Genomic DNA, 26,292 nt, shown 5'->3' with positions numbered 1-26,292 from the left:
TTATTGCTGCAGAACCTAGTTAGAGGGGCAATCTTAAGCACATGCATTTTTTATTCAACCACAACACAAAACATACTTCAGTCACGTTAAATAAAATTTGGGGATATTCTATGTAAGGAAACAGTGACTGGGGTAAAAATCTTCAGTGCCAGTAACAGAAACTGAATAGTCAAACAGTGTATCTTTATATTAAAGACACATTCCTCCTTTTCCATTCTTTTATATCATCCAACACAGGGTGACATGGAAATAAATGCTGGCATTTGGACAGATTTTAGAACCATGCCTGAGTTTTCTCATGTGCAACACAAGGAAAACACAAACTACTAACAGAGCTGTATTTATAAGAACCTCCCACACAGCCTCCCTCCCCTTCACTTTGTGATATGAACATAAATTCAAACCCCATGACTGCAAATTAGATATGTGGTCCAGGCAAAGCACATTTTATGTTCACCCGTAAAAGTATCACCATTCATTCTATGTGTAGTTGCTCAACAGCACATAAGCATCTTGGCCAGGCTGACTTTTATTTAGGAATGCACTTTTCACAGTATTTCCTAATTTCCAGGAGTTAGTAAAAACGCTTGAAGGGTTCCAACCCAACACTTTGCCAAAGTACACTGGAAAATGAACATGCCTTGCTCCAAATTGCTTTAGCAATATAACAACTACCTGATGAACGAGTTTTTCCCTAAAGCAAGAGTCTGTGAGGATTCTCACAATCCTGGAGAGATAAGCTCAAAAACCAGTTCAAAAGACTCTGCATCTTTATGAATCCTTTCAAAAAAACCTGGTATGTCCAAGAGACCCAGTGGACCAGCGTGTGCCTTCACAGTTCCAGAGGACAGAAAATAAAAGCAGTCTAGAAAACTGGTACACTGGACAAAACTATAACCTCAGGAAGATATTACAAGTCAAGTTCAGTATTTCTTTAGCAATAACCACTCAAGATATGTCCTCAGTTCTATTTTCATACCTCACTACTTGAGCCTCTACCATCCTCAAAATCATGGTTGCATAAATCACCTTAATCCTTAAGTAGGTATATAAAAAAGGCCAAGTTCTCTTGCAATCCACATTTTTCAGAAAGTAAGTATCACATTCAGGGGAGATGTAGCAGTTTTAGTTAAACTAGGGAAGGTTTCCAAGTCTAACAATAACAGGTAAATACACATCTCAATTAAATAAACCTAATTTATTACAGATAGGTAAAAAATTCTCTGCAAATACACATAACATCACCTGTATTTCTGATTGTGTATTTCTGGTACAAAGACATTTTAGATGTGGATATATGTACTTCCATATTGCTCATCAGCTAAATTTAAATGCATTAATATATGCTTCAAGCCTAAAACTTTTCTTCCTTTTCCATTTTTATAAATACACATTTAGCAATGTACTTCTATGAACCTCACCAAAAAAATCACTTCAATACACTATTTCCCCTTGTAAGGTAGGACGGATAAAAAGCAGGAAGCAAATTTATACCTCCTACTTAGAGAGTACACACTGCTCAGTATTCACAGATGAATCAAGGGAGATGACCCTTGGGCCTGAAAAACTTAAGTATTTAACATAAGGGTTAACCTGATGATGGAGACATCCTCCTTTATTTTACACTCTATTAGAGGAGCTCCAAATTGCATTGTGCGACCTGCGAGTCACACAGGGCTCAGAGGTCGTCACAGTGACAACCCCAAGAATTCATGGCTAGATCTGCATAACAAGATATTTTTAATAACTTCATAGCAGTGGCAGGCTGCATGTCCAGGGCAAAGCATAAAACACACCACAGCAACATCCAGCTCTTGGGAAGAAACAAAACCAAGCGAACCCATCACCCAGCTGATCAGACACTTTAACAAGGGAGTGCTGTTCTGAGGGCTAATTTTACAGTGTTTTGTTTTATATCAGCCCTACATCCTAATAAAACTCAAAAAAATAGAAAGCTCTTTTAGCTGAAAAGTGATCCTTTAACAGAAATAATAGGAACATGACAAACATGACAATAAAAATAACACCAATTAAAATAGGAAGAAGAGAAGAGGGAGCATTAAGTATCTGCATGACCTATTTAATATTGTGCTTACTTTTACAGTTATGGTTGACCTGGCTTTTTTGATAAATATTACCTAGAAAATAATTTAAATGTTGCCTGGGCTACCAATTTGGGCTACCAATACAAAAAAAATAATACATTTTACTATTCTGACCACATTACATGCTAACAATGTATAAAATCTGGTAAAGAACATCTTTCAGTATAATGCTGATATAGTGATCACATATTCCTATATTTCTCTAGACAACAATCAACATCAAGTTATCATTTAAACCTTAAAATTAAATGCTTCCAGTTTTCATAGGGCAACTTCTTGTTAAGAGTTGGGGTTTTTGTTAAAAAGCAGCACCTGGGGAAAAGACTTCTCTACAAAGGTGTCTCTCTTGCTGCATGGGCTGAGCATGTTTTAGTAAATGTGCTTTCAGGCACTGTGAGGGATCACTGAGGACAATTACCTAACCCCCAGAAACAACTTCTCTAAAATGAACAAGAGAAAAAAACTGTAAGGATGTGAGTACAGGAAGCTGTTATAGAGAGCTGTCACCAGGACTGGATTCGCTATGGCTACAGAAGCAGAAAAAGAAATCTAAAATTCAAGTGCAGCTTTTTTTTTTTTTTTTTTTAACCTAAAGCAGGCACTAAATTAACAAAAAGACAGACTTGAAAAGAGCTGGTTATAAAGCTACAAAATTATTAGGTAGAAATAACTCATTAGAATTGCTAAAACACCAAACTGTAGTTGAAGACATGGGGAAAAAAAATCAGCAAGTGTTGTAACCAAGTAATTAGCAGAACTCTTAGCTTAATTTATACCATATTAAAATTTAAAGCTTTTAATGTATTTTAGGACTAAATAATTTGCAGCAAATATTTAAAGTGTAAATTTGTAACAATTTTCTGATATTAATCTTTCTGAAAAAAATCTTACTTGTATTATAATGAGGTTTGAGTATCTGGTTCTGGACAACACAAGGAAAGGCTCCTCCAAATCTAATTATTAATGGCATTATTGAGTTCAACCAGATGTTTCACATGGATAAAATTAAGTACACGAATAAATCAAGATCCAAGCACATGCTTAGATTTGACAGAAGGAAAGGTGAAACAAAAAGTAATGAATAGAGTTAATGAAAAACTATATATCCCTGGCTGTTAATGTAATTTGAAATTCAAAATTCAAAGTGTAACAGGTCTGTTAAATGATCCCTCTGCTGACAGACACATGAATGGGATGTTTCTCACATCTTTCCTCCTGGATTCTGTCTGCCCAAGTTTTAGCCAGCCTCAGTACTAAACCTTCCATGGCTTCCAAGCTAATCACATAAGACAAAAGCATACTTTGAGTGTACAAAATCCAGCTAATGAGCTGCATTTCCATTAACAATGCCAGGATTTCAAGTATTATCCTAATGGTAAGTCTTTATGGAAAGGATGTAAGTGAAAGGTAGCATGCATGATTTATAATACAATACATACTCGTGCTCTCTACAATTGCAAGATCATTTGCATCTAACCAGCAGCAAATCAGACATTAAACAGGAAAAAAAATTAAAATACAGTATTATAAGAAAAGGAAGAAGACATTGAGAAACAAACCTATATCTAACCAGAAAAAAAAAATTAAGAACAATTTGATGGCAAGTTATTCCTGCAAAACAATGAAAAGTCTACAGTAGTGTTTATTTAAACACCAACCTAAGCCATTATTGTACTTTTATAATAATTCATAGAGTCATGAATTAACTTGAAATGTCTCTGGTGTTGCTGTCATAGTAAGTTTACCTGAAAACACAGACTGAGCAGATGGCTGGCTCTGGATCAAGGTGGCACAGAGAAAAATGTGGAGCGTGCAGTTTGCACTCCCTCTACTGGGCACTGGAATTATCCTGAACAGGCACTCGGAGAAGAAAGGTTCCTGCCTGAGCACCCTGCTACCGTGAAATAAACGCCTTTTTACAGCTCTCTCTTCACCCAGATTCAGCCAAAACATAAATGCACAGAAAAATGAATTTCAAAACCCTCAAAATGCATTTCCTGTCAGAAACCTGACACTCCAAACAAGGATTTAACTACAGTGAACATAACCCATGTAAGCATAGAAAAACTTATTTGCCTTTGACCTATACAGGTAGTCTGTGATTTTTTTTGTCCACCCTCCACCCATTTGAAAAAGTTACAGCTTGAAAATGCCTTGACTTCTGATCTACTGGGGGCACAGCAGTGGGAATGGGGAATGTGTGGACTGGGCAACTGGGATGTATTAATAATTATAAAATCTGCTTCAAGGGATTTGTTTCTAGACAGTTAAAGCATAACCTTCGTTTTTTCTTTTCCCTCTCCTCCCACGTCTCCTGAGAGGCAAGCACAAAACACAGGCTGCTCATGCTGGCAGGGTGTAAGTGTCACATAGAAATGATGGCCCTCTTTGTAATTAAGACTCTCTGATGGTTTGTGTTCTTCACTCTCATGGAGGAGAAAAGTAGAAGTGGTTATAGCTCATGTCACTATAAACCATTTTAAGTCAAAGTGTCTCACTGTATAAAGTTCTGTGCTTTCCCTCAAGAGACTTTGTATAAGGGAAGTTCCCTAAACCTCCAGGAAGTTCTCCTGTGGTTTGAAAAGCAGTTTGACATTTTCATTTTTCAGTAAAGATATAGGTAAAAAAGAACTTCAGAGAAAGTAACTTGTGCTAATTGTGTAACAGGCTCTGACTGCCAAAGGCACCTGCCTTGGAGGCTTGTGCTCTGTGATATGGAAAATGAAATGAGAAACAATGGAAAGCATGGATGCAATAATAAGGATTGCCAAAAGCACACACCTTGTGAACCAAGCAAATATTTCTTCTGTGGAATCAGGCCAGGTAACCACCAATTTCTTGCTCTCAGTGTAATTTACATCAAGCTACACTGCTGGTACATTCATATTAAACAGCAGCATCAAGAATTACACCAGATATATACCATTATTTTCATTTCAGCCATATCCATGTGTAACTGATCAGCTAAAAAGAGAGTAGCAATGACACATGGCACCCCAGGACCTTCCCTCTTTGAAGTGGCAATTTAAACCTCTGTGGGATTGACAGTTATAGTAGAGTTCACAGTAATAAATCTCCAGTTTCATTGTCTCTCAATAAACACTTCTTTTTATCAACTTTCTTGATCTCAGTTTGAGGATGGGTAAAGCCTTTATCCCCTCTGTTCCCAGGCAGAAAAAAAACCAAAACACAGAATAGAACAGATGAAAAGGGGAGAAATCAGTGACCATAGAAGCATGGAGATTGAGCATAAAGAAAAGGCAAAAAGTCCCAAGAGAATGGGCAAGCCCAAGTCCCCAGCCAAGCTGCCAAGTCCCTGTCACTCTGTTTTATACTTGCTAATTAAATAAAACCCCTCCCTCCCTGAAAGAATGGCTTGCTGTGGTGCAGGATCATAATGCCAGTTGAAATGAGCAAGTACACAAACAATTCACCTTCCCATTCTCCAGTTAAGGATACAGCTACCTCAGAGGGCAGAACTGCCATCCTATCCAAACACAGAGATGGCACAGGCCCCCCACAAACCAATCTTCATGGGACCCTCTGCACTCAGCCATTGATCCACACTCTCTCTGCTCACTGAACACTCCCCTTCATCTCCAGCTGTGCTCATCTGCACACATGAGCAGGTCCAGCACTTGCTGGTCCCTTGTGCCAGCAAACCCCATCTGTAAAGCTCTGGAAGGACAGGGTAGCTGGGAGCCAGGGCTGTGCAGGACAGACAGGCTGTCACTACTGCTTCTCTTGGCTTCAGAGATACAGAAGACAGCAAAACTGGCATGGCAAGAGCTCCAAGGACACGAGGACACCTGGACAAAGCCACAACACCTAACACAGGCAGCAGTGCTCAGCTGAAGAGGAGATGTGTGCAGTGTTTCACATGCTGACACGTAAATACTTGACAGATGGGGATTCAATAACCAGGGCCTAAGAGATTCTGTTTATTTTGTTCTACTAGACTCCCAATTTGCCATGTTTTTATGTTTCAATAAAGTCATCTGACACATGAATAAAATATAATTTATGCAGTTTCCTTCTGCTGTACAAAGCTCTCTGTGTTCAGGTTATAAATTTAAAATAACTCAGCACAAACACTAAATTCAGTTCTTTTCCACTGGAGAGAAACCCTAGGAATATTTATATATTGTTTTCAATGCTTAAGTTAACTCAGTCTGCATTGCTTCATTTTGAAACTATTGTGAGCATTATGTGCTCCCTATCTTTTTGTCCTTTTAGCAATGGAATTTATTAGCTTTCAAATAATATAGGCAATAATTCTAAACATGCTGTATAAACATACAGACAGCACTGGTCACTCTCCTAAGAGGTAACCATACCACTCTAAACACACACATCACATTCACACACACACACACGAAAATCAAGGCTTGAATGTCTTTTATATCTTACAAGAAATATTACAACCAATATTCCATGCAGAGGTGCAGCAAATGAAGTCCTGTCAAGCAAATGGCAGGAATGACAGCAGATGTCTGGATTCCTTCATAGCTGGTTGCATAAAGGTAGCACACATATTTCACTGGAGACAAAAGCCTCTGACAAGACAGTCTTTCAGCACTTTTCATTCAGAGTTGGCATTTTTGACTGGTGTGGCACATCAGGAGGTGTTAAGATGATGAACCAGATTAATCTTGATTTAGCTTCATTTGTACAATGAAGGAAAGTCTACAACACTCAGTCATGGCTAAATGAGGCTACACAATTTAGCTCAAGGTGTTATGTCCAGATCAAATTCTTACAATCCAGTAAATCCAAACCAGACTCTAGTCTGGACTCTGACCCAAAGCACTTATTTTCATGTCAAGCTATGCAGTTATTTCATTTCATCACAGCCAACAGAAATTAGTATGATGTAGCTCTGCTTTTTATCTACATAAACAGGCCATAAACTCCTTTCTGGATCTGAATAATGTATTTGATTTTTCAGCCTCTGTATACTCACAAAGTCTACCTATTTCACGAGAATTGTCATAAGTAGTTAAACTCTGTGAGGTAAGTTTGATGCTCTAAACTTTCCCATGACAACCATAATCACATTACCTGCCCAGTACAGAGCAAATGTTACAAAGCAAAGAAGCTACTTTCCTGAACTGAGAGACTCTCAGAGTTTAGCAAGCTGTGAAAGAACATGAGCAGTACAGTGTCTAGTGAGAAATATGCACAAAAGAAGCTGAGGACTTAACAGTGTTATACATACAGCAACTAAGAGTAAATAAAATCTGCACTTACCCACTTCTCTATTCTAAACAACAACAGGGATGCCTTAAACAGTTTTGGTCTAATAACCAGGCCCCTGGAATATTATACAGGTGTTTACTGCCTCTTGAGGGAAGCTACAATCATCTGAATTAATGTACTTTATAATAAAACCTGCGTTGAAAAGTTTCCCAGGTTAAGAGCATTTTTCTGTATACAAGCTAAACTTTACTAATGGTCCTCTCTAGTAAAACAGAATTTTAAGAAACTCACCACTTTTCTTTTTCTTGCTTTAAAGGAAATGTGCATTTCCTTGTATTTCTTCATAGCAGTCTCCAATTTATTCTTGAGTTCAATGGCACATCTCAGCCGATCATCATTGACTCCTGCTCTGGTAAGCAACTGCAAACCAAGAAAACAACAACCTTATTCTCTTCTAGAAGTCTGAGCCAAAAAAAAAAAATATTTCCAGTTTTCCCTCATAATTAATGAAACAACATCACAAATTCCTTTGTTGTACAAGCGACAATTAGTGAAGCCAATTAATTTTTTACCTATAAAAATTAATAGCAACTAGTGAAGCCAAAACAGCTGTAACAAAGCTATAACAGCTATAACAAAGATCTTCTGAGAGTGCCCTCCAGTAGGCCAAATTCCATGCAGGAGGCTCCATGATATACTGCTAACCTGATAGAGAGCTGTCTAACAAAAATAAGCTGTGTTTTACTTCAAGACTTTGCAAAGAAGCCAAGTTTTACCTATCTTAAAAAAAAAAAAAAAAACAAAAACAAAGAATTGCCTGTAGGTACCACACCCAAGGCTGAGAGCTATCAAACAAGCTCCTGCAGTCTCCTTTACTCCACCCTTACCTGAAATGGAAATCTTCTCTAATTGTTCTTGTTTCTTCAACCTTCATTTCCTTTTGGTTCACTCTCCCTCAAGCTTTACTGTATCCCAGACCTTGTTTCACCATCTTTTTATTAAAAAATGAAAAAAAAAAAAAATCTCTTTATCCCACCTGAATCCAGGACTGCACAGAAGGCCAGAACTTATTTCTGAGAAGTTTGTGAGCGTCCATGACGCTGTTTATGATGGCAGTATTATCTTCATTCTCTTGCACTTTTATATCTGCTCAAAACAGGGGAAAAGAGTTAGTGCATGACATTTATGGTATCGTCACTACAGGAGCTAAAGAAGGCAAATTACTTTTTCTAAGACATTTAATCACTTCAGGGAGAGTTACAAACATCAGAATGCTTCTCTGCTCAGTATTAATTATTCTATTACTATCTCCGCACTCAAAAAATCTGAGGTAAATATGAAAAGCATTCAGTCTGACATGCCAGAAAGAGTTGTTAAGCCATCATTACTAAGGAATGACCAAATAAACCACAGACAGGTTCAGTCTTACTATTTTCATTACATCTCATCCCAAGTTCAAACAAACTGGGCGTTATTGTACCAATTTCTTCATAGTCAACACAAAATAATCCCTACCCTGGTAGTAATGGGGACTTGATTTCCAAAGAAGCCAAGTATGCCATTATCCAAGTGAAAGTTGTTGTCACCCACTGTTGTCAGCAAACAGAGCAGCAGATATCACCCTTACTGTCTGCACATGGAATTCCCTTAGGACAGGAATTGTAAGAAACTTCCAAAATACAAACCATCCTGATTTTTCTACAGGCAACTCACACTAGCAAAGTTATACAAAAATCATGTAATCACTTGCTAGCAAAACTACTTACTTTCTTGCAAGGAAAAAGTTTCAGACACACCCAATTGTAAGATTTTTAAACTAGCAGCTTATTCCCCAGCTACAGAGAGAAAGAGGCGAATAGCAAAGAGAAAGAAAACTATATTTGATGAACAGATTGTCTTTAAACACAAAAGACTCAATACAGATACCATGAATGGGCTATAAGCTATAATGGGCTTGCAACAACTATTACAAAAGTTCAGTCTTAGAAGGTAATTAATGAAATCTGCTAATCACACACAAGAACACCCAAAACTAAGAACAGTTACTAGAGGAACGAAAAGCAGAAAACTAAAAAATATAATAAAAAAAAATCAAAGTGGTGTCCAGGAATCTCAAAGCAAAATGAGGTCCAGTAACCCCAGCATTTAAATAGCACAAAACCACAAGCACAAAGCACTTCAGAGAAAGGCTGCCTCCAGCTACATGTCAGAAGTTTTTCCAGGTACCTGTGGAGATTTCAAGGTCTAGAGTATATTTATGTGAAATAAGCCCATGGTTCCTGACAAAAGCCTGGTAATCATCATCACTGAGATCAGGGCCACTGTATCGAACATCCAAGCGTGTGCCTCCATCCAGCTCCTCTTGCTCAGGCTTCTCATCTGCCTCTTTGCTTCCATCAGCTGGAACACACTGAGAAACAGGAAGGATGTCCTTGCTGCAGCATGGCTGCTCATCATCCATGCATCCCAAAAAGGATGGGTTAACTTCCCCCTGGGAGGACAAGGGGAATGCAGGTCCAGCCTCATCAGCAGATGTTTGTTTGCTGAGCTCCAGGTCAATCTCGTTCACCCCAAAATTGAAAGGATCTGGCATCAGCAGCTGGAAACAATTTTCCATCTCTGTCAGTGTATCAGCAATCTCTTGGGACATTTCTATCAAGACACAATTGTTTTATAAAATTGTTAGATACTGTAAAGTGCTAAAGTCTCCAGAGCAGACACAGAGGCACAAAGCAAATTTGACTGCCAAAGGGGGAATCCATTTCTCCAGTGACAAATGAGCCACACAGATCTTCCTCTTCTGCAGAAATTGTCCTTATAGAAGTGACAATCCCTAAGCAGGAAATCTAGAATTTCAGAATCTACATGCCAGACATGTAGAATCAGGGCTCCTCCTTTCCTCAGCCTCTCTAAAATTTGACTATGTAAAGAAGACTCAAGTGTTTCATAGAATTAGAAGGAAAACAAGATTCAATGAGATTCAAGATTCAATATTCTTAGTGATGTTGGTGGGTATTCATTTCACAGCCATGAATTTTATAGCTGTGTGTAGGAATAGCCATGAATGCATGTTATTGCTCAAACAGATGCTACTGATGCAAGTTACTTTAAAAAAGTTAAATCTCTTTAAAATTCCACTCTAGTGCAGGAAAACATTTCCAGCATGCAGAATAAATGCAGACACAATTGCATGCATTACACATACCAAAGTAATTTAATTAAATAACCCTTTAGAACTGCAGCACAATATACTTACTGTCTCTGTTGTTCTTTGGGTGACAGAAATCTGCCTGCTATGCAAAAATTGCTCAGAGAGTCAGGCCCCAGTTAGGTTTTCTAGCTGCACTGTGACACTTTTCACAGTTACCCTACACTGCATCCAGGATTCTCGTGCAGACCATTGCCTGTATTTCTGGAACACAAGGACTGTACACATAATATAATAATTCCATGGGCCAACAAGGCATTGGGAAGTCTGTGCCTAACAGAAATTAAGTCACCAGCTCCAAAAAGTCCCATGATTTGTTTACTTGGGGTGATGCACTCATACTTTACTGAATCAGAGACCAGATCTCTACTTGATAACATTTTCTTTCTTTTCCATCTCTTCCTACTGAACTCTCATGACAGTCACTTCTTTCCCCTGGTATTCTTTAGGTGAGAGAAAGGGAGGGTTGAGCTCCAACAAATGCAGTATTTCTGCTTTCTGTGGTCAGCTATTATCTGGATAGCTACTCCCTCAATTTATTTTGCATAACCCTAAAAAGGTTGCTTTAAAAATGAACAAAAAAACAAACCAAAAATGCACTAAAAGAAGCAAAGCAATTAACCTTCCATTTCTTTCTCAGTTCTTTTGACTTTTTCTTTGTAAATGTTCTCCAGTCTTTTTTGCTTCTCCTCTTCCCTCCTCCTTTCAGCCACAGTTCTGGCATGCACATCTTGAAAATCCACCTAAGGAGGAAATTAAGAAAAAAAGTGTAACATTCCTCGTAAGAAATATATAGAAAATCCATTTCCTAAGATCCTTATCTGTGGTGAAAAATCCTGTAACATCAGCCATCAGCCAGAAGCTGAGCAGCATTTCCTTTTATCTCTTCTCCCCCTTGAATCAATAACTGCAGCAATTGTGAACGGAGTTTTTACTCCTACTAATAAAGGACTGCTGAGAATCAATGGCTTTCAAAAGGAAATCATAAGGCAGAAAAACAAACCCCTGAAACTCCTTAGATTTTCACATCCAGAGTGCAGGAACAAACAGGGCTTTGGGAGACTTCTGTCACAGCACTGGAGACAAGGAGGTAGGGAGAATGAGCAGGAAGAGACTATGCAGGGGAGATATTAAGAGTATATGAAAACATCACACCGTGTCCACCAGGAAATTCAGGAAAATTTGTAAGCATTATAACAACTAGTGTGTATATATGTATATATATATATATATATATATGTGTGTGTGTGTGTGTGTGTGTATATATATGAGTGTGTATATATATATATATATGAGTGTGTATATATATATATATATATATATATTACTTACAAAAAGAACTTTGTAAGAAAGGAAAGTAAAAGAGAACACCTTCAAATTTATTAAGAAATACCTAATTTGTGATTTTACAATTACAGTGCTGGATTTTGATATTGAGGAAAAAAACCATTCAGTCTCACTTCCTTACGGCTGAATTATAAACATTAATCTGAACAACTCAAAATGCTGTTTCTTATTAACAGTATTTGGGTTTTTTTTTTTTAGTTTGGTCTTAGAAGGGATTGAAAACACACACAAAAAAAAATCACTCTTGTTTTAAAGAAGGGAGGCTTGATTGCATTAATGTGGAAGGAAAGCCTTTTGAAAAACACAGAATTTCCTTTGATTGCTTTTATGACTTTTATGAACTGCCAGACAAGCAATGCTGAGTAAGCCTGCACTTGGCTGATTCTGCAGCCCACAGACTCTCTTGCAATGCCTCCATCACAAGCATTCAGTGAAGATTTGCCATTCTTGCCACTGCTAGATATCAAGCATGTCAACATCCACGAGTGGCTCTCAACAACCTACAACAAAGTTCTGGAGTCGCACAAATGTTTTTATCTAAAAGCTGTCAGAGAACCTGGCATGGAGGGTCTCCATCAGTTTAGGCAAAAGGCACACTCACCAAGCTGGTTTTTCAGTAGGGAATGGATGGGCAGAAGGGTGGCAGGGAAAAGATTTGGTTTCACAACCTACTGCATCGTGCAGATCACCAGAATGAGCTTTCTTGGTTTTCAGGACCTGACTTTTCTACAGGTTTGCATAGCTCCCCACACAGAACTGGGAGAAACAGGCCCACCCAAAGAGCAACACTGCCCACAAAAGCAGAACAAAGATGCAGAACCCAGGAACTGCAGCCACCATTTGCTGCCAGTCAGACTGGACTGCACAGAAAACCAGGCACAGCTACAGCCTCCTAAAGCACAACTGCTGCCTCATGCCAGAGTACCTGCAGTGGAGTCGTCTGCCCATTCCTTCCCATTCTCTGCACCAAAAGCCACGAAGCCTTTTACTGCTGGTCTGCAATTATGGAAGTAAATGTCTGAGCAGCAAAAGAACTGCTCAACTGAAAGGATGCCAAGCAGCAGGCTGAGACAATTACTGCCACTTTTGTGGAAATATTGGAATACAGCAGTACCATACTCTGCGTGGATCTGCCTGAAATCCTGTTCTGTAATTCCATCCATGCATGCCTCAGCCACAAAGATACTGCAATATGAATCACGTGCCCAAATATGCAAACATTTGGAAATATATGAAATATTTTTCCTCGTTCTTCTTCTTTAAAACTTTAATATGGGAGTTTGAAAACAATTGCTTTTATGTATACTGAAGCATTATTTGTCCTTGAAGTCAAACATTTATAGAGGCACCTACTTGGTACCTATTACTATTGACTTAATAACAGAGTGGGGAGTTCTCTAGCCTTACACCCCAAAAGAGCAGCAGCTGTCATCTTCTGATTGTTTATAAAGTGATTTTGGTGATCACTAAGAAAAACCCAACCAAAACCCAACTGTGGGTCACACACAGAGCCAACACTCCACCCAAGTTGCCCCAAACTACTGTGCCAAACTAGTAAAACTCAACAATATTGTATTTTACTACCAAAAAAGTAGCAAAGGCCTCCTCAAAACGTTTGGTTGCTTCTCACACTTCAAGCATTAAGCTGGCAAAAGGCCAGCTGGCTCATATCAAGTCTTTGAGTACAAGAGTTACCAAACTACTTGAGATTGCTTCTGTTGATATTAATGTTTGTAGAGGAGCTCAAACCCAGCTGCTCTAGAAAATAACCACAGCTTGTTCAAAAGGGATCGAGAGGGATCCCCCAGTGGGGAGCAGCCACTGACCCCAGGAGCACAGACAGACCTGCCACACTCCAGCAGAGCTGTTGTACACTTGTGTTCAACTGGCTGAAACTGTATTACATGTTAAAGCCCCCTGGTCTCAGTCTCGCACTTCTCATCACTGTCATTTAGTTTTCTTCCTTTCTTAAACAAGATAAGAAAGGATAATTCAAAGACAATCATCTCTTGTGAGCAGATGCCAAAATCTGTATATAAGACCAGCACAGCACAGTTCAGTAGGGAACACCATTAGCTTACTATGGAAGCAGAACAACAGGAACACTTCACTTATCACAAAAGCTTTTCACCTGCTCTTAGGAATCTGAATCTGTCTTTCTAAAGAGAAGGAAAATCAGTATGTTTACTGAAAGCCTGTTATTATCATTGTAGTGAGAATGCTAGAACAGTGTTGCAGATTTCCCTGTTGCACCTCAGAAGACAGACTAAAGCAGTAGAGTGTTCCAAAGACTAAAGCAGTAGAGTGTTCCAAACACAGTAACTTGAAGTGACATCTAAAATCTAAGGTTTACATGAAATTTCTCTTTCATAAAAGCCCAATTCTGGCACAGCAATGCTGCAGCTGAGGGTGGCAGGAACATACACTTGCAAAGTTGTACAGTAAAGGGGACCTAGAACTGGGCAGCTCAGTACAGAAATCAAGCTAGTTTAAACTGGCATAGAAAGATATAACAGCTGTTTAAACTGTAAACTGTTTATCCTCAGTTTAATGCGTGACCATTACTGCCCTTCCCAAAAGAGCTAAACCTTGGGGCTCCAGTCAGGAGTCAGTGGGTGAAAGCCAGCTGGTGAGCTCTACTTGCACCCTGAAAAAGCCAGAGCCCAGCCATGAGTACAAGACCAGAGTTTTAAAAACCTACAGTACTGCAAGATGAACAGAAAGCCTGGGGTTTGTTTTCCAAAGGCCATGCTCAACAGGAGGTCTGCTACAGGCACCGTTGTTTCCTACAGCTTTCTCTTTTTTTTTACATTTATTGTTTTCCTTACTTTGAACATCTCCTGGTGATCACCACCTCATGCCAAAGAGTGGGGTAAAAAAACGCCGAGTACCTTCTTGTTCTGCTTTAGGAAGTGGTATCCCAGGGAAAGCTGCTTGTAGGCCTCGCCGTATTTCTCGTGCCAGTCCTGCACCGCCTTGATGGCCGCTTTCCTCAGCTTCTGCGCCACCTCCTTGGGCGGGGGAAGCGGCTGCTCGTGGTCTATCCCCACCGTCAGCTCCAGGAACTCCTGGAAGTTGGAGATAAGCAGCGTCCTGAACTGGTGGGACCTGGCGAACAGCTCCTGCACCACCTGGAAGGCGGAGAAGCGCATCTCGGCGTGCTCCTCCCGCAGCCGCGTCAGCAGCAGGTGGTACGCGTGGCCGATGTGCTCCTCCGACGACCTGAGCACGGAGAAAACGAAGCAAAAGGGAGGGGGAGATATTTAAAAAGACGCTCAGCACGTAAAGACGTAAGCTTGGGGACGTGATTTATTTTAAATTTTAAGCGAACAGCTTCTGTGCTGGCAGCAGCCAGTCCCCACAGTAGGCCCAGGAAGAGCGCTCGGGGCTGCTCCGCCCGGGACTGCCGACCTGGGGACAACAGCGGGGCCCGGCTCTGTCCCTCCCTCCGGCCGTACTTGCAGATCTTCTTCAGCTCCTTCATCCTGCCGGGCTCCAGCTGCGGCTCCCCCGACGTGGTGAGCTCCTCCACCAGCTCAGCCAGGCGCTGGTCCATGTCCGCCGGCACCGGAACTGTCGGGACAGCCGCCCCGAAGGTCCCTCAAGGCGGGGGAGCCCCGGCCGGGAGCCACCGGCACCGACGGGCCCGGCCGCGACTGCGCGGCGCCATCTTCCGGCCCTCAGCGGAGCCCCGCCCCCGGGAAAACCCCGCCCCTACCGGACACGCCTCTTGCGTAGACCCCGCCCCCAGGGGACACGCCCTCGCGGAGCAACGCCCACGTGGAGCCACGCCCACCGAGTACTGAGGCAGCGCCCCTCCCCGGAGACCACGCCCCCTGCGTGAGCCCCGCCCCTTTGGGGTGCTGCTCCCCCGCCCCGGCGGGTGGTACCTTCCTCCCCCCCTCCCGGCACCTACCATCTCCCCCGCCCACGTGACGTGCCGGCACCCGGAAGCGCGGCCGGGGAAGGGCGGGGGAAGCCTTAAAGGAGCCGCGGCCCGGTTTTGTGTGAGGGGATGCTGTGTTTAACCCGAGCCCGCCACACAGCGCCCTGCTTATCATAGAGTCAGTTACACCCCCGAGACCATCGGCACCAGTCTTTCCTTAAACACCTCCCGGGGCAGCCAGCCTTTCTGTGAAGAAATTCCTCCTAATGTCAACCTAAACCTCCCCTGGAGCGCCTTAAAGCTGTCCTGTCGTGCTGTCGCTGTTTGCCTGGCGGCACAGCCCGATCCCCTCATGGCCTCCAGCTCTTGAGAGGGAATTGCAGAGATCCAGACGCTCCCTCCGAGCTTCCTTCGAGCCCCCTCAGCCGCCCCTCACAGCTCCTGTGCTTCAGCCCCTTCCCCAGCTCCGTCCGAGCTCTGGACAGCCTCCAGCACCTCAGGGCCCTCCTCATGAGGGGGCCGACAAAAAAGTGTCACAAAAGTGTCCTTGTGTGCCACCCGCACAGGTGCGGTTCTGTTGCGGAGCATGGTGAGGGGTTCAACCCGGGGTCCCGGGGCTCTGCAGACCCCCGGCTCTGCAAGGGCTGCTTAACCCCTGGGAATGAACCAGACCTTGCAGGTGCCCCCGCTTTGAACGTCCTAAAGAAGGCAGAGATCTAGACTGTGTGTTCCCGTTTGAGGATGCCAGCTAATCGGCAGATATTTCCATTAATGCACGGTTCAGGCGCTGTGGGAAGGCGTTTATGTGGATCGGTGTCGCAGCTGTGCCTGCTGGCTCCTGGTCGGGAAAGATGGCACTGAACAATTTTCACTAGGAATGGGCTCACACCTTCAACCAGATTTACTGCTGTAAATGAATACATACATTCTGCAGTGGCTCTGCTGTTTCTGACTCAATGCATGAAACCAATGACATCCTACTTTTTAAATAATGTTTATCTTTTCCCCATTGCCTTCCACCAAGCACGGTGCATTTCCATGTGAAAGTCACACAGAGCAGCACAGCTCATCCGTAAAGTTTAGATCAGTTTACTCTTTCACTGTTTATATCTATTTCTTTTCTTCGTTTGATTGAAAGTGCCAGAACAACTGCTTTCTGTTAGGGTATGACTTGCAAAAGGAGCATTGCTGTGCTATCAGGAAATGGAATTTCAAAATGAGCCTCAAGCAACAGACTTAGCATCTACAAAGGCACTGATTTCATACTTTTGCATAATGTTTAAAGAAATCCCTGCAAGGAGCCATATGGTTTTGCAAAGAATCAGTTGATGAATGAGTGAATGAGTGCTGACTTGTGTAACTCATTCATGATAGTCCCTTAGGCAAATCCCAATGAGAGCCAGGCTATTTATTTATTTATTTATTTGTTAAAATCAAAGACAATTATATAAAATTGTGTTGGCTTAAGTTGCTGAGTCTCCTTTTCCCTTCTACTTTTTAATGAACATGGCAAACATCCACCATTCAGCCATTCCATACTCTCATCATCTGGACCAGCCTGAAGAGAGCCTGAACACTAAAAAATTCATTCAGCTGCAGAGGTCACAAACCTTGCACCTGCACTGATTTTCCTCAGCTGGTCTGGGCTGTTCCACAGAGGGGAACACAGAACACTGTGGAGTGCAGAGGCAGGGCTGAGCACAGAGTTCAGTGTTGTTTTTTTTTTTTTTTGTTTACACCTGCTTTCAGCAAAGCCTGGCTCTGTAGCTTCACGTTATGGGGATGGTTGAATCCAGGAGTTGCATTTCTTACATCTGTACTTAGACATCAGCAAGAGCAATGTGGTGACACTTTGTGAGTGCTCCAGAGTGAGTGACACCTTGCAGGAGCACAGACTCTTCAGAAGCACTGTCCTGTGCACCACCTCTCCAGGATACCCAGTGCTATCACTGTTGGCAGGAGGCATTTGCGATGGGGATGTTCTCCTACAGGAAGGTATCTCCAGACAGGACCATTTGTTCCATGCAGAGGTCATCTTCAGTTTGTCCAGTACCTTTAGCCAAACACACAGGCACAAAGAAAAACTCTGGAATTTTGTCCACTGGCAATGATTTGGGTCTGGGTGTTCTCACATTAAAGAAGAACCATTTGTTCCATCACAAATTTAAAAGGTAAACCTGTTGGCTCAAGGAATGATTATTTCAGACTTTGTGCAATACTAAATTATCTGGTTTAGGTTTTTTTTTGTAAAATAAGCATCTCAGTAGGATACAGTTCCACCATTTCACTGGATGATTCTTTGCCAAGGGTTGTTTTCCAGCTTTGCAATAAAGGAGAATGTCAGTCAAAAAGAACCCCCCCATAACTTTTAAGATAGCTGTATTCAGCTTAATTACATGAAATTAAAAAGGAGGATTTCTTTCCCTGCCAAAATGGAACTTAGGCAAAGAAAAGCTTCCCTATAAATAATTTGGAGCTAAAATAACTTTCATTTCGGGTCTGAAGATACAGAAACATGATAAACACTTACATTAAATTGTCACAGTTTGTGCCAATTGGGTTGTAAAGAAAATGACCTATGTGAGCTGAAGAGATGCTGAACCAGCAGTTTGAGTTGAGCAAAAGGGTGACAGATATTTCAGAGCTCTGAACTACCTTGTAAGGGGTAAAGAGTACATTTGAACAGATGTTCTCAAAGGAGAAATAGCCTATTCATGAAACCATCAATAATGCAAGGCCAAAGGTGCTTGGTGACCTCCTCTAATTATGTGAAATAGTGACTGTGACAACACTTCAGCCTACTGTAACATTTTATAATGCTGTCATAGGAGGAGATGAATGAACCTGCTCTCTGTGGTCTAGATCACTAATTAAATATCCACTTGTGGGTTGGATGGAGCAGCAATAGCTGTAGGAGAACCATCACAAATCAAGCAGCACCTTCCTACACATAGCTCGTATTCATCTCTTGAATAATTTTAAAAAATGATCCCACAGCAATTCCTGAAACTGCACACCAATGTGGATGCACTTGATCAGTATCAATGAAGGGAAATTGTTTCTTTCTTCACTGGAATATCTGTGCAGACTCAAAGTGGATCTCAATGAGCATTTGTCTGTGTTAGACAATATATATTCACACCAGGAGTTAACATTTGTATATGAATGCATCCAAAAAACACCAAGGCACAGCCCACTGCACTGCACAGGGGTGTCTGTGGGGGTCAGGGGGATACCAGCCTTTAAGGCAGGGCTCAGATCAGATGGTGCAGAAAAGAGCAGCTTGAAGGTTGTTAACAGGGAGAAAGGGAGACTGCAGAGGAAAAGAAGACACCCCCCCTCCCCCCAAGGCTACCAAAAGAGCAAGTCCAGCCCAAATTCTACATGAAGACCCTCTGATGCTAAATCACACAGAGACAAAAGTGACCTTTTCCTGCCTGTGTAAATACTGCTTTCAAACATTTGGTGTTAGCAGAAATTCCTTAAACAACCTGCAGAGACTGGTTTGGGTGGCAGTGGCTCGCTGATGGTGCTTTTAGAAGCTCCCTCAGCCTGGTGGATGCCAGAGCTGCACAGAGCTGCAGTCGCTCAAGCTGGTTTCTCCAAATGAGAGCCTGCATGGCGCAGTCTCAGATACCCAAATGAATTCCTTTTCTCTTTTTCCCCCAAGGATGTGGAGAGGAGAGAACTGCTCTGAAGCTGCTGGGAGCTGCAGTGCTGCCTCCAGCTCAAGGGGAGTGAATCCCATTCCCGATGAGGAGCTGCTGCTGCTGTTTCAGACAGGGATGGCTGCTGGGTCCGTGTGTGTCACCCACCACTGCTCAGGCACTGTCTGCTCTGGGCTTTGCTCTTGCAGGTTCCTCTGTCCTGCTCGTTCCCCAGGCTGGACCCACAGTGCCGCTGCAATCGCTGGCTCACAGCAGTGAGTCCTCAGCCATGCATCTCAATCCACTGTCCCCTCAGCACCAGGACAGTGCCCAAAGGAGCCTGCTCTCAGCCTTCAGCCCTGTTCAGCATTTCCATCATCTTTTATTTGTAGTGAGCAAGAAAGCCTCATGGATCAAAAGGAGCTTTTCCAGGGAATTTCTTTTACTGTTATGATAAAAGAATGTCTTGTGTCTATGGAGAGATTATTTATACAGGTCAGCTTTGGCAAGCAGGAGGAAAGTCCATGGCTCAAGATTATATGGTAGTTGGGACAAAAATAGAGTGCAAAGACCACATTTTGAGAGGGAAGGAAACGTTGAGGTATAACTAAAAGGAAGAAGAAAGTGTCTTGAAAAGAGGTGGCAAGTCTTGGGAAGCGTCTGTAGCTATTTCTTTATGCTTTTAAGGAGGTGTGTTGCACTTCTGTGGCTCAATACCTAAGCTGGAGCAGAATGGGAAAATATTTTTTCCTATTTCATGTATTGGACCCCTTTGCATGCTCTCAGTTTCTGCAGGAAGTGCGTCACGACAGTTCCACTGACCAACATTCTTTTAGATTTTGCACTGCTAGGATTCCTAAATGTTTCACAATTTTGGGAGCAATTGAACCTCGGTAGAGCTTGGAATGAGTCCTGCAGGTACAGCCAGCACATGTTATCCCATCCCTTGGGCAGCAGCACCTCCTGCAGGGTGACCTCAGCGTTGTTGCTCATGCAGCCACCCCCATCCTGTGTTTCAGCTTGTCTCACCTGAGTGCTAAAAAACCTCTTAAATTAATAATTCCCGCTTTTCCTCTTTGCACAAGTCATAGTGGTAAAATTGTAACAAATACTGGAAAAGCAGTATTTGTGGTGAACATTGAAACTGTACAAAAAAATTCTCTTGATATCCTTGTTCTGCTCCAGGTGATGGAACCTGAATTCTGGTTAGGTATGGGGTTTATTTTTTTTTTGAGCTGTAAACAAACCTGGCAGGCAGTAGTTTCAAGGTATATTTCTAGGGATAGTAGAGGAAACTGTACTGCCAGGGCTGCTCTGAGCTGGGTGGCTGTGAGAGCCTCTGCCCAGCTGAAATCACAGAAGATACCCTGTCACTGCCTTTGTCCCCGCATCCCTGCATGGCCACGAGAGGCACAGCCCCCGAGAGACACGGCCTCCTGCTGCTGGGGGGAAAAGCTCTACATTTATCGAGAAAATGTTTTATTTATTTAATAAAAAAAACCACAAAAATACCCGAACAAACAAAACCAACCAAAACCTTAAAACAACTCCAAAACCCCTAAAGCTGTGTCTTTTTTGGGGAAATGTGCCTAGTGAATGGCACACACCATAAACTCCATTTATTTCCCCCTCCAGGAGCAGCCCGGGCCACTTCTGCCGCTGTGGAGCCACCCGAGAGGGGCCACTGGAGACTCCTGCAGGAGGGGCTGCGAGGTGCGGGTGTCCCCGTGTCCCCGAGTCCCCTTGTCCCTGTGTCCCCTTGTGCCCGTGTCCCCATGTCCCTGTATCCCCGTGTCCCCGAGTCCCCTTGTCCCTGTGTCCCTGTATCCCCCTGTGCCCGTGTCCCTGAGTCCCTGTGTCCCCGTGTCCCCGTGTCCCTGTATCCCCCTGTGCCCGTGTCCCTGTGTCCCTGTGTCCCCATGTCCCCGTGTCCCCGTGTCCCTGTATCCCCTTGTGCCCCTGTCCCTGTATCCCCTGTGTCCCCTGTGTCCCTGTGTCCCCGTGTCCCTGTATCCCCTTGTGCCCGTGTCCCTGTGTCCCCGTGTCCCCGTGTCCCTGTATCCCCTTGTTCCCGTGTCCCTGTATCCCCTTGTGCCCGTGTCCCCGTTTCCCTGTGTCCCCGTGTCCCTGTATCCCCTTGTTCCCGTGTCCCTGTATCCCCTTGTGCCCGTGTCCCCGTGTCCCCGTGTCCCCGCCGGGGCCGCCCTGGCGCAGCCCCCAGCAGGTGGCAATGCAGGAACACCTGTGGCCCGTGCAGCCGGGAACGGCTGGGGCTGAGAGCGCTGTGCCCGGGAAAAGCCTCGCCTTGGAAATCCTGCTCCATGTTTTCAGCGTCAGCTCAAAATCCTTTCCACTGCCAGCGGGAGATTTTATTTTGCTTTTAACCTGAAGGATTTGAGCTTTGTAGCAGCAGCCTGTGGCAATGGGGTGGATGTGCCAAAACCTTGGGGGGGATCACCTGGGAAGATCGTGGAATGATTTATGTTGGAAAGGATCCCCAAGATCATCAAGTCCAGCCATTAATCCAGCATTATCAAGGCCACAAGTGACAGATATTTAAATGTGGCATGTTGTACTTATCTATAGATACGTACACACAGACACACAGACACACAGACACACAGACACACACACACATATATATATACACAAAATGTCTCTTAAGAACCCCACTCTCAACCCTTTTTCCCATATTCTGTTGCATCTTCCATCCCTGTGCAAAGCCACGCTGTTTCCAAGCCAGGAATAAATCTTGAAACACATCTGAACCTTTAAACATAACCACAGTCTCACAATAAAATAGGCAAAGAAGATATTTTGTTTGAACAAAGCATTCCTGAGTATCATATCATAGAAACAATTTTAATGACAGTTTAAAAGAGAACACATGTCTCTGAGAAAGCACTGAAGGTGGGGGCATTTTCCAAGAAGAATGACTGTGCTTGTAGAGGTAAATAAATTGAGTAAACCAAAATATAGAAACAGATAAATCCAGAAGCATTAAAAGCGTCTAGTGGTACTCTGCTACCCTGCCTTTTTTCTAAACACATATGCACACATGAAAATACCCACCCGAAAAAAATAAAACCAACCCCACCCCGCCCACAAAAAACCCAAGAAAAACACCCCCTCCTCCCCAAACTCTGAAGTCAGTTTAAAAAATCAATATGGAAGATATTTGAGCTTGTTAAGAAATAAATGCAAAAAGCTTAATTGCACCAAAAAGCTGCTGAAATAAATTATTCTCCCTTTTTATTATAACTGTGAAACCTGTTCCTGTCAGAGGAGTGACTCTGCCTTGAAAGGCCAGTGCTGGTGAACTGAAATCCCAACAGAGCTGCCAAGACACTGCCCTGGGCACCAGAACCACAGCTTGGTTAAAGTGGCTCCAGAGGAAACGATGGAAGTGCTGAGAGGTTCCATGGCATGTGTCAAACACAGTGTAACTTTGCTTACTACAAACAAGGAATCCAAATTATCTGCAGTCACTATGGTTTTCTCTCATCTCCAAATGCTCCTATCACTGCTTGGACTCTGTTTTAAATGCTGCAATAAAAACCCTAGGGTACAAAATCTATCTGACACAGAAATAGTCTTCATTGTCTCTTCAAAAGTATCACAAATCTTCAACCGCACAGGAATATTTTAATGTCAATCCATATTCTGCATTTGCTGCATAGAAAAGCAGCAGTTCTTGCTATTTCAGAACCATCAGCAAATTTCAACTAGGTCTCTATTGTACAGAATCACACTGTGGGAACAGCAGGGTTAAACAGTTTCAGAGCAGTAACAAAAAGCACTAAGCAGTTTAAGCTCTGTAAAATGTGTAAACAGCACAGCAAATACTAAAATAATATGCATTTTATAAAGTTCTTTAAAAAATTCTGTGACATATAGGGAGGGTACAAGAGCAAACAGCAGAAAAGAAATAGTTGCAATAGTGCCTACTAGTAAAGATTTAAATCAGTTTCCATTATTGCTGGGTAACTTGTTCATAAAATAAAATTATCTTCAGGGAAAAATATCACATTAAATGGTTCTGAGTATAGCAGTGAAAAACACAAGGAACAAAAGATGAATTCAAACTGGAAACCAGGCGCATATTTTACCAGTGAGGAAACAGATTCTCTGTGTCATGATGATGTTTTTCTGACAGATGTGCTCGAACCAAACAGCCCTGGATTGTAAATAGCTTTGAGACTCGACATCCAAAATCAGGACACTGGAGATCTGTTGCCACTGGCTCTTTTGGAAGGCATTACATTACAGAGAAGATTTTTTTCCAAAACAGAGATGGCAGGACATGAAACTCCTGGTGACTCAGACAGTAACCGTTAGAGCAGGACCTGGCTACTCGTGGAGTTATCAGTGGATCCTGGAGAGGGGGCAGCACAGAGGGACAATGTTGCACGAACAGAGTGTAAGAAAAAGGGTATTGTGTCTCTTTGGAGCATCCCTGATTTAAAAGTGACTACTGGAAGATTTCAAGAATGTTCCAAATTTCAGGACTCAATTACCCAAGGACAGAGAAGGGTGATAGAAAGGTTCCTCTAATGGTGGGAGCAGCCCCTCTAAGTGCTTGGAGCAGATGAAGCTGTCAGTTGGCATTTTTAGTCTTTGGTATTTTAACAGAACTGATCCATAGTGGTGTATTTAATGGGATTTGAACAGAGTTTTAGATCATTCCAGAAACTTGTTCTATGAAACTTCATGTTTTAGCCTAGATCTTTTAGTATCTCTTCACCTGAGCATGATCTTCACCTATACCTTGAGGTGTTATTTTGAAATAAGATTTTTTAAATAACCACCCAAAGTTTCAGTGTTACCTTCACCAGCCCAAAGATTCTTGGCTTCTTTGGCCAAGACAAAACTGACACCAGCACTCTGAGTTCTTTTCATGGTGTTCCTGCAAATAAAAGATGTGGAGGGAAAGAATTAAACCAAACACTTTATTCAGATAAAATTTTACTCCAGCATCTCACACCCAAATGCAGAGATCACAGGTGATGTTTTTATGGTTTCCCAGTGCAAAGAAAGCAGTCATTATCCTCTGCTAATTGGTTTAGAATAAGGGAGGTATTTCTGGATGTGGCAGCTGCTAATCTTACTTCAGTGAGGAACTCTTAATTTTACCTCCTCAGAAGAAAGTTCCAGAGACACAGGGAGTATGTTTTGGCCGAGGGTAGGATAATTTCTCTCTTAACAGGGCAGGTGACATTCTTTCCAATTATTATAAAAATGAGGTGTGTCAAAGAAGGTCTGTTACTCACTGAAAGAGCAAACCAGCAATTCAGCTGTAGCCTCTGGGCTGTTCTCTACACCTGGTATTAAACTGAATCATTAGCTGTCCTGTAACACCAGCACCCTGTTTACTCACTGTTTTTTGAAGTAGGATAATGCTGCACTGAAGGCAGAAAGCTGGCAATGGATGTGACAGTGACATTCAAAGAAAACAGATGCCACAAAGCCTGGATCATCAGAGGGTACGTACATCTGAGATCAACATTTGCAAAGTGCTGCTGGAAAAGAGAAGCCAGCAGATTTGCATCAGCAGCATCAATTCTCATCTATTCTTCCCTGTCTGACGAGATAGGATCACTCACTCCGTGGTATTTGTCCCACTCCAGGGCTGTTCCTCCTGGAGCTGGCTGTGGCTCAGCTCCCACACACCAAGGCTGGCAGCTCAGCTGCTCCAGGCACCTTCTGTACCCAGAGGAGGGGCAAGTTCAAATGCTCTGAGGCAAGATCCATTTACAGACTCCAAGTCTGTTTGGCTCAAGCCTCATGCTGACTCCAGGAAAGAGGCAGGAAGCGAGCTGGAATACTCCTGAGACAGGGATGTGACACTGCACTCAGCTGATCAGAGCTGGGGGATACCCTCCCCTCCATCACAGACCTCCCCATTCTGCTCGGGTGTCTGCAGCTGGCACAGACAGCACGAGATGCTGCTGCTGCTGCTTCCCTCGCTCCAGCAGCCACCCACAGAGATGCACCCCCAGTGCATCCCCCAGCACCCAGCCTGAATTCTTCTGCATTTCCTGGTGGAAGTCAGCCCTGTAAAGGGATGTTGCTTATGGCCACAAATAGGAACAAATAATTTCATGAGCTCCTGTGCACGAAGCAGGACAATGAGACAGCGCCTTGAGGGTGCAGGGTTAAAGACAGAAAATCGTGTCATGATCCTCATGGAGAAAGAGCCTCTTCCCCCATATAGCACTGAGCAAAACAGCTGCCACCAAGGAGCCACCTCAAGAGGAGGGGGACCAGCAACAAGCAGGGTTCAAACCCTGCCGTTGGGTTTCTGCTGTCCCAGAGCAGTTCTGCCAGCAGGGCACAGAGCTGGTTCCAGTGGAGGTGTTAGCTGGGCATTGCAGCACCATGCCAGGATGATGCCCTGCCTGGCAGGAATGAATACAAGGTTTTCCTTAATGACTGCATCCAGGGCAACTTGGGCTTCTCTAAGATAAATTTCCCCCTGACCCCTCTAGTATTTAATAAAATATTTCTCTGGTTTGCTTCTCTAAAGCTGCTACTTGAAAGAGGAGACATCTTCATAAGGGGCACGCGTGGGCACCCTGAGGAACTTCCCACAGCTCTGCTCCTGGCTCTTCTGAGCAATTCGTCTTGCTGTGGTTTGCAAAGAAAGAGAAGGAAATTGTCTACTGGTTTATTATCTGTTTATTTCCTTTTGGGGAATTTGTCTATATGATCCTGCTTAATCTCCATGGGTGGGGAACAAAATATTTAGGTTAGTTAAAGATCTTTTTATCCTGAAGTGAATAGACCTTATAATCTTTTTCTCCTCATTCTTCCTTCTAGCTCTGTCAGGAAAAAGTCCTGGCTGGGAATGCAGATGATCTCCCTGGGAAAATTTGCTCCTCTGCTCTGTGGGGTAGGGAT

General features: G+C 42.9%; 1 protein-coding gene across 2 annotated transcripts in view; it reads right to left on the bottom strand.

Annotated features, from left to right (window-relative positions):
- The window catches only part of UVSSA (UV stimulated scaffold protein A), a 47,329-nt gene extending 31,755 nt beyond the window's left edge, over window positions 1-15,574 (bottom strand). Inside the window, exons 1-6 of one of the 2 annotated variants that reach the window (XM_038135524.1) lie at window positions 15,318-15,574; window positions 14,751-15,081; window positions 11,135-11,255; window positions 9,531-9,956; window positions 8,341-8,450; window positions 7,596-7,724 (exon numbers count right to left, since the gene is read on the bottom strand). In XM_038135524.1, coding sequence (XP_037991452.1) covers window positions 7,596-7,724; window positions 8,341-8,450; window positions 9,531-9,956; window positions 11,135-11,255; window positions 14,751-15,081; window positions 15,318-15,415 — 1,215 coding nt within the window. In that variant the 5' untranslated portion in view covers window positions 15,416-15,574. Of the gene's footprint in view, window positions 1-7,595; window positions 7,725-8,340; window positions 8,451-9,530; window positions 9,957-11,134; window positions 11,256-14,750; window positions 15,082-15,270 lie in introns of both variants that reach the window. The other variant, XM_038135523.1, reaches the window with a different exon arrangement.
- Between the last annotated feature and the right edge of the window lie 10,718 nt (window positions 15,575-26,292).

The sequence above is a fragment of the Motacilla alba genome, chromosome 4 (assembly GCF_015832195.1).
Source record: "Motacilla alba alba isolate MOTALB_02 chromosome 4, Motacilla_alba_V1.0_pri, whole genome shotgun sequence".
NCBI lineage: Eukaryota > Metazoa > Chordata > Aves > Passeriformes > Motacillidae > Motacilla > Motacilla alba.
Note: the sequence above shows the minus strand (reverse complement) of the source record. Positions and strands in the feature narration are given on the sequence as shown.